Consider the following 14,735-nt stretch of genomic DNA (forward strand, 5'->3'; position numbering starts at 1 on the left):
TCCCTTGCTACTTGCCACATTTTCCCCAATGAATGATATTTAAAAGTAGCCCTGAACAACAGCTGGTCAACCGTCAAAGTGTCAAAATGTACTGTATGTCTCTCTTATAACCAACAAAGTATCCCATCTGTCATAAAAGACCTGGAAACCCAAGCATCTGATTCCCTGTTTAGGTTCAACAGTCCAATCAGAGACAGTTTGTAGGCTGCTGACATCAGAACGAGAGACGGAGATGGCCGAAGTTATTGAAGTAGTAGGGGAAAAAATGAAGACGACCTTATCTACCAGACACTGGAGCATGTTAACAGCGAGAAGAAAGAGCGCTTAAAGCGAACCACAAAGCCTGAGAGCCTCTGAAAGGTTTCGTCTACAGCTAAAAGACAGAGACACCAAGAGAGATAATAGAGCTATAGTTACTAGACACTGGCAGAGGTGGGGACAAGGTGGGAAACCTACTGCAGGAGGATACTTCGACGAGAGGCTAAGCTAACACAAGACTGACAAGAAGCGCCTAAGAGCATTATCTATCCAACAGCGACAGCGATGGGTGGGGGCAGACAATCTAGACAGAAACTGGTTATTATTACTATTATTTCTTTTCACATATCTACACATACCAAACAGTGACGAGGCAGGCTAAAAAAAGCATTCTAGAGATTAACCAACTAGACAGAGTTGAGAAGCGAGATTCTAGAGATTTTAATAGCAGAGTGGTTGATGAAGTGTAACACGACTGATGACTGATGACTGGGATGTAGACGCTGGACTGGGACCGGGTATGGGACTACAAAAAAGTTTCAAGTTGTTAGAATGGCAGGAAAATAATTTTTAGTTACCCGCCACAGTGGCTGGTAGATTAGACAAACTTCTTATTGTAAAACCTCAAACAATTTCCACAAACTTCAATTCTCTTTCTCAACTTTTTCCACACCAGAAAAACTGGCAACAGCTCCAGTATGGCAGGATAGTCACTTCAGTGCAACATTTTTGCATGTGCATTTTGCAATAAAATTTGATTTTACAAAAACAAAACAAGCACATTTCGCGTCAAACTCGCTGGCTCAAATTTGGCTTGAAATCTGACACAATTTCACCCTCAAAATTAGTCCTCAATGGAAAACATACACATAAATGTGCAAGCACACACGTGAACGCATAACTAAATGTATTATGAACACATATACCTACAGTAAAACTCATGGGTGCTTTGGCTGAGGAATGGCCATGACCTCTTACATGAGTCAAATTTGATCCCCTTAATTTCCTGGAAACCGCGGAGCGAGAATACTGCCAAAAGATCAGTGTTGTTTGGCTCTCGTTGCAGACAAAGTTGCACATAAAGCCACTTGATTTAGTGCAATTTAAAGTGAATTCAACTTGATTCAGTAACATTTAATCACTCACTCCGTGCTGCTGTCATCAATTGTTGGCACATAATGTGGATCTGCTAATAGGGTGTACCTGATGAAAGGTTTGTGAGCTGATGAAGACAAGAACAGATACACACAGGTCAACCAGGTGCTCACAGACTAATGATGCTAACAAGCAGTCACTTTAGCATGACAAAAATACAAATGTCTTACATTTTACCCTCAACTGAGAGCAATGGTAGCCAAAATGTCAAGATAAGGGAGTGTAAAATTACGTCTGGCTAAATTCTTGGTCACACCAGCATTTAAAATGGTGAAATTTAGCGGTGAAATTAGCCAATTCCAATTCAACAGCCCAAATTAGTGGATTCGCTAATTGGGGGGGAAGCAAATCTGTGCACATTTTTCACGTCAAATTCAACTTTTGTAAACTTTGACAGACAACTTGGTGCTGTTAACCAAAAGCAAGCAGTCTTTTACTGTGTAGACCTTTGGCGAAATAGAGTCCAAAAACGCGGAAGGAGTTTTATTCAACCTTCTCTGTTTAAGTATAAATAAAATATTTTGAGGAATCGTTGTAGACCAAAATATGTCTTTTGAATAAACATGACAGTAACAAACTTGCTAACTGACAGTTTAAACACTAGCTAGCTCAGACACCATTTTTCCCTCTCTTTTATTTATTTCATTAATTTAATTTATTGAATTAAATGATCCCGAGAATACAATGCCAGGGGAACAACACGTTACAGAGAAAATAGAAAATAGAGAGAAGCTCAGACAGCAACTGTGACGGACAAGCATTAGCTATTTCCTGGCTGGCTACAGTGTTAGCGGTTAGCTCAGCAGCTGCAGTAGTTTACCAATTCAACATGCTTCCTCGAAAAAGCACAGATGAATTTCACCGTACCACTTTCTGATGTGACCAGGCCCTAAGAAAAATATTGAACATTTTAGTTCACAGACAATTTGGACGACTATGTACTGTGCTAGCATGTTGTCACCGCTAAGCCCTGTCTCTCTGTGTGTATCTGTAGCTTTAGGAGAGGAAAACAATGCAGTATGAGTAACAAAGACTTTAGCTTAAAACCCATAACAACAAATGCTCAACTACTATTAACAAATGGTTCAAAAAAATTTGCTGTACAAGCCCTGGTAACATTCAGAAGCGGCTGCAGAAGAAAACAGATTGAAAAATACAGACTGATCCCAACAGAGCGGAAAATCACGGGAAACAATATTTTGAAGATTTGCCTCTAAATCCCTCGCTGGTTGGACAGTCGTGGACGCAGACAGTGAAAGGAGGGGATGGAGAGGAGGTCGGTTGTAAAGGTATTGTCTGAAACAACTTTTTTTTACAGAGATTCACTGACACTCACACACACGCACACTAAACCAACACTTGTCCCCTCCCAAAAGCTTCCATGTTGCCGTTGCAGGCGTCTGGTAACCCAGAGAGGACACAAATAGCACCAGTATGAAATAAAGCTAATTCTGCAGCAGAGACTCTCACAAGCAGTCAGACGGGTCGGTCTGACTGAAAACCAGAGGTAGGATTTCCTCAATCCCCTCTTCTCTCCTCTCCGCCATCTTTGTCTCTCATCCGCATTCCCTTTCCTGAAACATCATTCCATCGATAGCATTTAACACACAAATTAAACAGTATGACAGAAAGAAGCTACACACACACACACACACACACACACACACACACAAGAAGTTGTTTCAGACAACAACCAGCCAGGATGACATCTTCCCCACCACACCCCTCCATCCTCTGCTCGGTGATCTTCTCCTCCTCTTTCCAACTTTTTTGGTGTTGGTTGGATATCTTGTCGTCTGTCTGTCTGTCTCTTTGTCGCTTTAGCTTGATCAAATTACTCCCACGTCCATCTGATCGTTCCTCTTGTGTGTTTTCTTCTGCTGTTTGTTTGTTTGTCGCTTTTGGCACTCTGCTTCCCCCCTGACTGGATTACATAAACTGCATCTGAATAGACAGAAGAGAAAATTTTGAACCAATGCATCAAAAACGACTTTGGCACTGTGAGAAACAGGTTGCACTAGTGGCAAAATAGAGGGGGCGTGAAACAGTTAACAGCACAGGAAACCAGAAAAACAACCTTTAAGCTACACAATAATAAATATACAGTATATTTTCATACTGCATTTCTCTAATCTGTTCTTCTTTTCTTGGGAATTATGGAAGCATTTCACCTCCTCAGGCTTCGTAAAAATATTCAAATAAAGCAGGGGGGAAATCATTCTTTATTTGACTTGGTCACAAGGTTTAATTCCTCAAATCATTCTCTCAGTGATTTTGGATATATTGACTTCTTCCCTTGACAGTTTTTTCTATATATCTGTTGCTTTTGAGAGGGTGCTACATAATTTACTATGTGCAAAATGTTAGTTTATAACTGTACTATTGATTTTGTCAGGCTTGGAGCTGTGTACTGATCCTGCAAGAGCTCGGGCTTCAAATGTTAATAAATGTTTTAATAGGATGTGTAACAGTGTTGTTAGTCAGCACAAGCAGAAACCACAGCTACGGTTGTTGTTAAGAAACAAAATTAATGCGTTTTCAGGTCATAACGCATAGAGGTACAACTGGTGATGATGGGTCATAAGTAGATTTTAAGGGATCACAAGCCAAAAAAAAAAGTTGGGAACCTTTGGGTCACACGAAAAAAGGAAATCATAGAAATCCCTTATTTGACATTATTCCTGACTGTTTGACGAGAAACATAGTGAACATGACACTTAAAGCAACTATTAATGTCAGAATTGCCAAAACACGATAGGTAAACTCAATATGTTACAAAATGTCCTAATAACACATATGTAAAACAAACGTCAATACATAGTGCTCCCATTAACACAAACAACAACATGACTGTACCAAATCCACCTCACGATTACTTTTGTTTTGTTACGTCAACAAAATATTATCACATTATCAGATTTGTGTTGTTGTCTTTACATTTTGTAAAACCCATAATGTCATTGCATGAATTAGCTTGTGTTGTTTTTAATTATGTCATATTTTTTGAACTGATGTCGTAATAATGTTGACTAACTGTTGTAAATCACAAGAAAATGGACCTTGGGCTGACTCAGGTTTTAGCTCATATGAGGACACAGCTGTCTGATTGAATGGGAAACATCACATTAAAGAGGTTTTATTACATTTTCAACCCTTTCACTGAGGTGTAATAAACAGTACATTAGTAGCAATTTAATACCTTTTCAGCTGTATCGTTTTGTGTGCATGAACGCACAAATACTGCATAGTGTGGATTAATGTGTGCGTGTGTTTCTAAGGGCTCACCTGGGCTCCGGGCATGGGTACGAAGGGGTTGGTGGGTCTGAGAACAGGCTGGTTGTACATCATAGGCTGAGGAGCCATCACTGGTACCCCGCCCATCTGACCCATCTGGGGAGGGACCTGGAGAGAGAGCGAGAGATTTGTTATTCTTTTTTATAAGTAACTTTATTTTAACAATATTTCAACAAGCCATTTAAAAAAGTACAATAATCATGAAGACACAAACAATAAATAAAATAAATAAATAAATTAATAGTCAAAAAAGGGCACAACTCCACAGGAAAAATTAGTTGGTTTGCTCTTACAGAGCACAGAAAATCGCCGTAAATCCAGATTATGCAGAACTAATCTATGACCTTCACTTCTTTGTAATAATTAATCAATCATCATTCCAGCTTTCACCATCCCAGTAAACAGTAATTTTACATCAACATCCACTGAATCATCAATCTTTCTTTTCCTGCTTACATAAATGGCCATCTTTGTTTGTCCCAAGATAAAGTTCAGGAGTTGAGAGAGAGAGAGAGAGGGGATTGGGTTCAGATTGAGGAAGAGGGACACAAAAACAAGAATGAAAAACAACAAGACGAAAAAGAAGGTGAGAAAACAAAACAAACAAAACAAAATAGAAATAAAGGGATGAAAAGGAGGATAAAGAAAGGTGGGAGGGAATAGGTAGATAGAGAGGAAAAAAGACAAAGGAAATAGTCAAGTGAAAGTAGCTACAGTACTTGCGGGCACTTCAGTAGCTTCTGCATTAAGGTCTTTTCACACGGGAAGCGACACTCCGGAGTCGCCTGGCACTGCGTGGGTCGCTCTGCGCTTCTCATGTGAACAGACACCGAGACAAGCGCTCAGCGAGTAAACGGAAAGGGGCTCAATAGATTGTAACCACGGAACGACTTCTGGCGCGACAGTTTCACGGGAACACGCCCGCTTGTTGCTACGCCTTTGAAAATGAATTACAAGGCGTGTAAATTGCTTCCCGTGTGAAAAGGCCTTTAGAGCTAAAACCATGAGTTGATTAATTAAAGAAAATCAAGAGAGAAAAAAAAATCAAATTCTTTGATCAACTAATCCTTTGAATTGATCAACAAGCAAAAGAGCCAAACAATGTGAGGATTTGTCACTTGTGAACTGTGTAAGTGTAAACTGAATATCTTTTGGTTTTGAACTGCTGGTCATTTTACAGACCAAATTATTTACCAATTTACCAAAAAGAAAACATCTACAGATGAATTTAATAATGATAATCCTTAGCTGCAGCCTTAATGTGCATGTACGTGAGTAACGTGTGTGACTGTATGCACATGAACGGCACGTTTTACGCGCATCTGCGCACACTCACCATTCCATACACAGGCACTTGCGGTGTGGTCATGGGAAAAGCCATGGGAGCTGGAGCCTAGAAGTGAAGCAGAAAAGGACTGGAATCAGCTTAAAGCAGGGGGGGAAGCAGGACGTCACTGCCAACGTGACCAAAAACACACCTGGGTCAAACATATTATGGCTTGTGTCAGCCTGCAGGTGTGCAAAGCTACTGCGGTTGCCGGAGCGTAGTATAGCTATAAGGACTTAAACGAACACCAGAACATTTAGACAACTGTAGTGTCTTTCTGTCTGACAAGTGTCTCATCTGTCTGTATTAGACTGAGGCATGTGTGAGGAGAATACATTTAATGTCAATGAAGTGTGTACAGCATGCAGGAGTACTCAGAGGAATCCCACTGGGAGCGATCATTACCACGGCTTTAAAAGGGGTGGCTCAGTAGGACAGCGTTTAGGCCTGCCCTCCGCACTCCCCAAATCAAATCCTCTATGGCTGAATGGGCCTCAAATCCAACGTGACGGGCAATTTGTAGCCGTCGTTTACAACCCATGCACAACCTCAGTTAAGCAGCCAATCGCTGCTCGACACATTGGTCATTTGAGTGTCCGTGGTGCATCACAGTGAATGTCAAGGAGGAAAATCCGTTTACAACAGTAGAAGTGCACAACAGTAGAAGTGAAATGTTAACATTAAGAGATGCTAAATGAGTTATCCATCACCTGCAGTAATCTCAGTTTGTGAAGTTAAATATCGCAGAGGCAGACAACTTCCCTCTAATAGAACAAATAAGGATCTGCACTTCTCGGTGGGATTTGGGAATACCTGCAAGCATGTGCAGGATAATACCAGTGTGATTCACCCCCCCCACCACATATAGTTATTCAGTATTTGCTGCAGTCAGAAGTTGTGACTGTTTGCTCCGCTGCAAGTCAACCTGCTCACCCGGAAGTCGCAGGCTCCCACTGTTTTAAAAAAAAAAACCCCATTAAAAACAGCTTGCAGAAACGCACTGCTGCCTTCACGAACCTAATCCATCACCGTAAATGAGACGACTGAGGCATTTTCCTCAGCATTACTTTATAACGCTTCAATCATTGCAGAGAGCACTGAAAGCAGTCTCCACTCTGTCAGAGTTGGAAGTCTCCAGCTGGAGGACATTACAGTGCACATGTGCAAAAGGTACAGCGTTTCCATTAAATGCAGTAATTAGCTGTGTGAAATCATATATTACCGTAGCACCATTATTTCAAATGATGGATTACATTCATCAAGGCAATACAATGGTGGGTTTAGATTTGTACGTAGAAAAATAAAACACTAGCATTATCCTTTAATTGCTACTTATGCAACAAAGCATTAATCAATGCTTTAAACAAATGGCATGTTATGCAGGTTGATCCATAAAGAGTCTGGATATTTCAGGATTTTTCAATTGTTTTAACTCATTTTTCAATGTGCAAATAATGGATTACATTCATTGTAAGAATTTCTCCTTTTATTTAATTACAATTTCTAGCAATATTTTCAGTCAGTAGTGAAAGAAAAGGATAAAGAAACTATTCACACAATGAATTCAGTGTTTGTTACAGTAAAGTGTAGCTTTTAAACATCATAGTATCACTGTAACATACTACTAACTTCCATGCTTGGAATACATAACAAAAATAAAAGTTCATTCAAGCAGCAAAGAGTAGTCTTTTGCCTGTATTTGTTTACATTAAGGAAAATTGACACCATTAAAGTATGCAGAATTAGTTATTAGCGGTTCCTGTCAGCAATGTGCCTAAGGATGTGCATACAAGTATCGCTGGATAAACTTAAAAACCTGATGATTTCCCCGCAAGTTCTGGAGTCAAAATGACCATCGTTCTGTAAGGTTTTGAAGAGGATTTATTCTTTATAATGATATCATTGAGACGTGCAAGTCACACTGAATATAAAACATGTGTATTAATATTTCAGTGTGTACACATGTGATTACTTTTTATTGTCATTTCCTTTTGGACAGAGGAGTTGCCTCAGCAGCATCTTTGCTTGGCGTCTCTCCCTCCGTCTTACAGTTTGAACCTCTCTGACAAAAGACTTTATCTACATTTACAGTAATACAATATATCCAGTAAATTAAATTATGTAGTCTGCAGCTTTTCAGCCTTGAGCTGCTTGTAAATCTTGTATCAATCCAACTTGTATAATCTTAAAGAAATGAGCACTGCAGACTGTGTTTTGATGAAAATTATTTACAGTTTGACAGCATTTTTAGATCATGACCATTTTTTTGAACATACAAAATGCTGTGATGATCTTAGGCCTTAGTGTATTACCTCTTTTGAGAAGTTCGTATTTTGAGAACTGAAACTCTGCTTTGAAAATGAAACCAAAGCAAATGTAAATTACCGTCACAGCCAAATGTCAAATGTACTTTCCAAGGGAGTTTAGGAAGTGACTCTCTGCCAAGAGATCTAAAGCTAAAAAGATTTCTGGTCAGGTCAGGTGAACCAGTGAACTGATCTCAGGAGGTAATCAATATGATTCCTCCAGAGAGCAGGCTGTGAAAGCTGATCAAAACCATTGATCAACCTGATCTTTTCTAGCAGCAGAGCTTGGCCAGCAGCCACGGAGAGACCGATTCCAGGCAAAAGACTCGATTCATCAGTCAAATTTGTTTATTGCTCACTTAAGAGATATACACTAGTGGGTTAGCGGTTTTAGTATTTGAAACCATGATTAAAGATTTAGAGTTTTCCCATCATCTGCACCTGAAGCACGCTTTAGTTAGCAAACCATCTGTCTCCGAGTTTGACTGGTCTGTCTGTCTTTATGCCAGCTTGAGCAAAATGACAGGGAGCATCACTTTATTTTAGTTTTTAACCATGACAAGATGATACAAAAAACACAGGTGAGACAGTTTATGCACCACTACACCTTCTCTATCAGTATTTTTGTCTATCCGTCTTTCAGCCCAGCTGTCGGGCCCTCCATGCATCATGCATTACATTCATATGTTTGGCTGTATCTGTGTTTTTATGCTCAACCTCTCTCCTGCTGTTTCTTTCCCTCTGTCTGTCTCTAAGGCGCCTCCTCTCTCTGCCTGCCTGTGTATCTTTTTTTTTTTTTTTTTAAATCTCTTTTGTCTGCGCCTTTAATCCAGAGTTTTAGTGATTCAGAGCTGAACTTTTGCTATTCCCTTTGCCATCTCACTCTAAAAAAAAATAAAAGGGTGATTCTCTTCTTTCTATGCTTTCGTTGCAAAGTCAGACTTCTGATCTTAAGATGACCTGCATGGTTAAGTAGAGGTTAAATAAGTAGAAGGCTTTGCAGGATTTCTGGCTGGCATTTTAAGTATTAAGCGAGCACAGACCGTTGCAACCTTGCCCTTCTGCTGAGAATCTCAGGTGTGGAGTGTTACTTATCATGCGTAATGCACGACAGCCTACTTATTCACTGCTCTGCTACCTGTGATGTCATATATTACAGCCACATGCCGCTATGACTTATTTATTATGTTACGGCTTATGGAGGTTATGTTTGCTGTTTTTATTGACTTGTATATTTATAAGAGACGATATATTTTCTTTCTCAGGGTCAATAATGAGCAGCTCTATTAACGTTTTCTCTTTCTAAGCTGTATTTGTTCGTGGTCAAAGCTGGTGCACTTTTTTGTGTTTGCTTGTCTTGCTAAATGTACGTTGAAGGCAGGATTCAGTTCACTGCTGACCAAACAATGTACTTTTTGTATTGGAGGGAAAAATACAGTTGTTTGTTTTGCTGAGAGAACGGTGACTTCATTTCTTTTTGTTTATTGTGCTACTGAATTAATCCCTATGGGCAGTTACTGTTTTTGCAGGCCCAGTCAGTGAGAGTCAAAGGTGAAATAATGCAGTCAATAACATGCCTCGACAGTTTAGTGTTAGTTTCACAAGTCTTTGGGATTAGACATTTTTTCGTATTGTCAACAAATCCCATAAAAACACCAAACCCAACGATGTGTTAGTCTGTGAATACTGTCTGACTTCCCTACGCTGTCTTTGTTCCTACAATAGATGTGGATCTTTACAAACTGAGTCAAGATAAAAAAAAACAACAAACATAGTTCAGTTTTTAAAGACTCAGTAACTTCCTAAAACAACAGCAAATATTACTCTAATGGCACAATATAGTGCATTTTATGAGGGGCTGTTAGGGACACTATTCAGAATTAACATGCATACACTTACATACACAAACCAAACTCATTCACATACTATACCGAAAACCTCACACACATACCAGTGAAATGTATGTTGTATGAGAGGATTTCAGTCGTTTGTGTGACAGTGTTTCAGTTGTGTATGTAAAAAGCATTTCACTTGTATGTGTGAGCTTTTCAGTATAGTGTGTGAATTAGTTTGTTTTCATATGTGTAGAGGAAATGTACATGTATATGCATGCTAATTCTGAATTATGCTTTCTTGGGGACCATTTTCAACTGCGCGCCATTTTTACCACTGCAGGACAGAGTTTTTTGTGTAGACTGAAATTAAACAGTGCAACAGCAAGGGTTAGTGATTTCTTTAAAGTGATTTTCGGGCAAATATTTCTATGGCACAGGGGAACAGTCTATATCAGGCTTTGGATGAACAGGCAAATCTCATTAAAAGGATACATTCATTGTTGTTTTTTGTCTTTTAAATGGCATGTGATGACAATAAGAAAATACAGATCATCACAAGACCTCCTTTAAGGAAGATGTACAAGAGACAAATAAGGCACCACCTGATGTTAAGAAATTTGTGGAAAGAACAAAATCTTTTAGAAACAACTGCCTTCGAAAAGGGAAAGAAAGAAAGGAGTGACAGAGAAAGAGATGAAGAGGACAACAGTGAGAAGGGAGGTTGGAATCACATTATAAAAGTCATTGAGCAGCTGGTTAAGACTTGTTTTACTAAACGGGGATAAGTACTTACATAACTAGTATAGAACATTCCATTCTGCATCAGGACGCAACAGGGAAAAAAGACAGGAGACACAGAAGAAGACAGACGGAGAGAAAATGGAGAGGGGAGGGAGAGTGGGACGAAAGAGGCAAAGATGAAGCAACAGAGGAGACACAGGAAGGCAGAGGATGAGAGAAAGTGACAATGTGAGAGTGAAAGGGAGAATCCAAGAAAACGAGGAGATGATGAAAGAGGGAAGCAAAGAAAGGATTTAACGAGATAAGAAAAGGTGCGAGAGAAAAAAGGGATGGAATGAGAGAATTATGAGGAAAAGAAATAAGGATGGAGTGATTTGTTGCGATAGAGAAAGTGAGGATGAGCATAAAAAGAAAGGAGGGTAGGAAGGAAAAAAGGAAGAATGATAGAAAGACAACAGAAAGCACATAAAAAAAGAGAAAAATGGTCAGAACCACATCGTAGGCAAAGATGGAGGACCAACAGCAACAAGTAAAGGAAACAAAAGCAGAGAAAAAAAAGAATGAGGGGTCAAAATACGGACGGGCAGATGTCAAATGCAGTGTAGCGAAAACAGGACGAGCAGATGACGACGCAAAACAGAGACGTGATAAAAACAGAACGCGGGCGAAGAGGGGAAGGAAGATGAGTGGATGACAGTGCAGAAACAGATGGAAGAAATGCATGAAAGGGACGAGCAGGACAGGAAAGGAGAGGTGAGAGAAAATGACAGCAGGGGTGAGGGGGGACAGTGAGGGAAGAAAGAAGCATAGGACCAACAGGAGAGCAAAGAGAGAAAAAAAAAAAGGGAGAAAGAGAGGAAGCGGAGAGTTAGTGACAGTTTGTCCTCGTCAGCCAGAAATTGCTGTCCAGAGATCAGGAGGACAATCAAGCGCTGCCAAGATCAGCACTCACTTACACACACACATACACACACACAGAGCATGCACAGGCAGCTACACACTGCACCAAGACTTCCATCTATATACGGGACACAACAAAGTACAAAACATTCACATGCACACAGACAGCATTCAGTGTGCGCATTGCAACAACTTTAGATTTGATATTTCAATAGCAAGGTGTCCGCAAGTCATGTTAACTTAACAATTTTCCACTAGCAGATAAGTGGAAAGAGAAAACCTCATGTTCTATGCAGCTACACTGATTTTTCACTGCTAAAGGAATAGTTACACATTTTGGGAAATGTGCTTACTGTAGAGTGTTAGAGGTGAAGATCAACACCACTCTTGTGGCAGATTTTGTTACCATTTCACAGAGCAAAGCTAGCTGTTTGCCCCGGTTTCAAGGCTTTATGCTAAGCTAAGCTAACCGGCTGCTGGTCTACATTAAATAGACAGACATGAGTGATCTTCATCTTCTTATCCAACTCTCATCAAGAGAGTTGGATAAGATTAAGTGTATTTCCTAGAATGACGAACTATTCCTTTAATGATTAGAAAGAAGCCCCTACATTAAAATTTAATAACTTTAAAGAGCCAGAACATCGCCCAGCGACACACTTTTTGACTTACAGACACCTCGACTGAGTCTCATGAAGGATAATCCTGGTCTTTTACAACTTGGGTCTTATTCTCAGTTTTGACCATCATTTCTGAGTTCTCGGAACAGTGACATCTCCACAAGTGCATGTGCATTAAAACAATCAGGCAGATTGTTGACATGCCAACATTTTACTTTTACTATCAATTATCTAAACCCATTTATTTGGAGGGAAAACTGAAAGTGAGTGCACCCAAAATGTTGGTAATAATACTTCTTTACACAGGAAATGATCGTCTGACTGGCGGTTAGTTCAATGTTATTATTACCGCCCACCTTAATTACATAAATAAGATCCAAGTTGTAATAAACCGCATGACTTTCAGAGACCTCTGCTGGATCCTTTCAGGGCAGATTCTCAGGGTGTACAATCACCGCACCACATGGGTCACATTCTGCCCGTGTGTTTGCGTGCTCAGTGCGAGTTTCTGTCTCCTTACCACGTGTTGCACAGGCATGGGCTGCGGGGCCATGGGCGCGGGGCTCCACTGTGTGGTCGACATGGTCTTATTCTGCCAGTTCTGGCCCCCGGTCAGCTTCTTCTCTCCGGGCTGGCTCCAATGCATATCTGGCCTGGTGAGGGACGAGCAGAGCAACAACACAAACACACCATCAGGCTTTTTCTTTTTTTCTTGCTCAACCTGAGGCTAATTTCTCAAACACCAAAAACCATGTCTTTCTTTTTACTTTCTTTTATGTTTTAAACCCTGTGAGGCGCATCATGAATTTATTTAAAAGACAAATATTGCAAATACGGCAGAAACACGAGTGAATCCGTGTACTGCAGCCTCTTGCCTTTAACACTAAGCAGTTCAAAGCAATAAAATACTTCATAATAAATTTGATTTTGAGTTTAAGTAGTTAAAAGTTATGTGTTGGCAGTAGGTGGGAATGCTGGCAACAGTAAAAGAACAGGGAGGTGTATTTGTTTTGCCAGTGGATAAATCCTCTAGACTACAAGCACAACTTAAAAATGGTATCATCACAACTCAAGACACTTACTTCTTGGCTGGGGTCCCACCAAACTGCAGATCTGAGGAGGGACAGAACCACAGAGAAACTGAGTGATCACGGTTGAAAGGGAGTAAATGAAAGACAGTGAGGCAGGTATTTCAGCTTTAGATAAGGTTTTTCATAAGGTTCTTTGTTCTCTTGTCATTTTTTCTCTTTAGTTTGCAACATTCAGACATGTTTAATCAATATTCTTCATGAAGGGAAGTGTAAAATTTTGCAAGCTAGGGAGTACAGATTCCAACCAAGTAGAAAAGGTTATTGATTGACTGAATGGTTGGTTGTTAAAAAGGGGGAGAGAGGCAAAGAAAAAAGGTTTAATGTTTCCACATGAAAGGGATAGAAGCAAAGTATGTATGCATGTGTGCCATCCATCTATATACTCAATAAATATGAATGATTATAAAAGAAATATGGTCTAAGTGTGTGTGTATGCATTCGTAAATTACATAAATGTTCAAACAACAAAATGCTGCTTCACAGATAATCCAGCTAGTGTTTTTTTCCCCCTTGTTGTGCACTTGGATCAGGACACTCACTGCCCACGAGGTTGGCCAGAGAGGAGTCAAGGTCGTTGGCTAGCAGCTTTCCTCCAGGATGGATGACCATTTGAGGAGGAGGAGGATGAGGTGCAGTGTGTGTGGGAATTGTAGGCTTCAACAGGTCTCCTAGAGCATCAAAACCTGGAGGAGAAATGCACTCACGTATGTAAATAAGCTGAAAACTAGCTGCTAACAAACAAAACAAAGGGGTTAGCACACCACACAGACGTAGAGGAAAGAGAGAATGTAGATGGAGTAGAGGAGTACACTGAACATAAACTCTTTCCCCTAAAGCACGGTAGGCCTGTGAATCTTTTAATCTTCTCCACATGTTGAAGAACTGTGCATTGGGCTGTAGTAAGAAAGATGCTCAGCATTTAAAGAGTTTGGAGTGGGCTTATATGCACTTATATGAAAATAGATAGCTTGGCAGGCGTAGCAACAGTAACGAAGAACAAAATGTAGCAGCAAAACTCAAAAAACAGGGAAGGAAATTTGTGTTTAAGGTGAACGAAGCTAAAAGAAATAAAATAAAGCTGTGAGATTTGATCCTGAATCTAATGAGAACAGACCCAACTTTCAGCCAAATACTCCAAACTTTTCAAAAACGTCCACTCACAATTTGACCACTTTAATGAAGCAGAACTGAACAGTTTTGATCTGAGA

The 14,735-nt window shown here is 40.0% G+C and overlaps 1 protein-coding gene across 1 annotated transcript in view; it reads right to left on the reverse strand.

Moving 5' to 3' along the window:
- Positions 1 to 683: 683 nt before the first annotated feature.
- The window catches only part of si:ch211-200p22.4 (phosphatidylinositol-binding clathrin assembly protein), an 80,475-nt gene continuing 66,423 nt past the window's right edge, over positions 684 to 14,735 (reverse strand). The window contains exons 14-19 of the mRNA XM_046064110.1: positions 14,067 to 14,210; positions 13,519 to 13,549; positions 12,957 to 13,089; positions 6,044 to 6,100; positions 4,699 to 4,815; positions 684 to 3,357 (exon numbers count right to left, since the gene is read on the reverse strand). Of these exons, the coding sequence (XP_045920066.1) occupies positions 3,343 to 3,357; positions 4,699 to 4,815; positions 6,044 to 6,100; positions 12,957 to 13,089; positions 13,519 to 13,549; positions 14,067 to 14,210 (497 nt within the window). The 3' untranslated portion in view covers positions 684 to 3,342. The remainder of the gene's footprint in view (positions 3,358 to 4,698; positions 4,816 to 6,043; positions 6,101 to 12,956; positions 13,090 to 13,518; positions 13,550 to 14,066; positions 14,211 to 14,735) is intronic.

This window comes from Micropterus dolomieu, linkage group LG12, assembly GCF_021292245.1.
Source record: "Micropterus dolomieu isolate WLL.071019.BEF.003 ecotype Adirondacks linkage group LG12, ASM2129224v1, whole genome shotgun sequence".
Lineage (NCBI taxonomy): Eukaryota > Metazoa > Chordata > Actinopteri > Centrarchiformes > Centrarchidae > Micropterus > Micropterus dolomieu.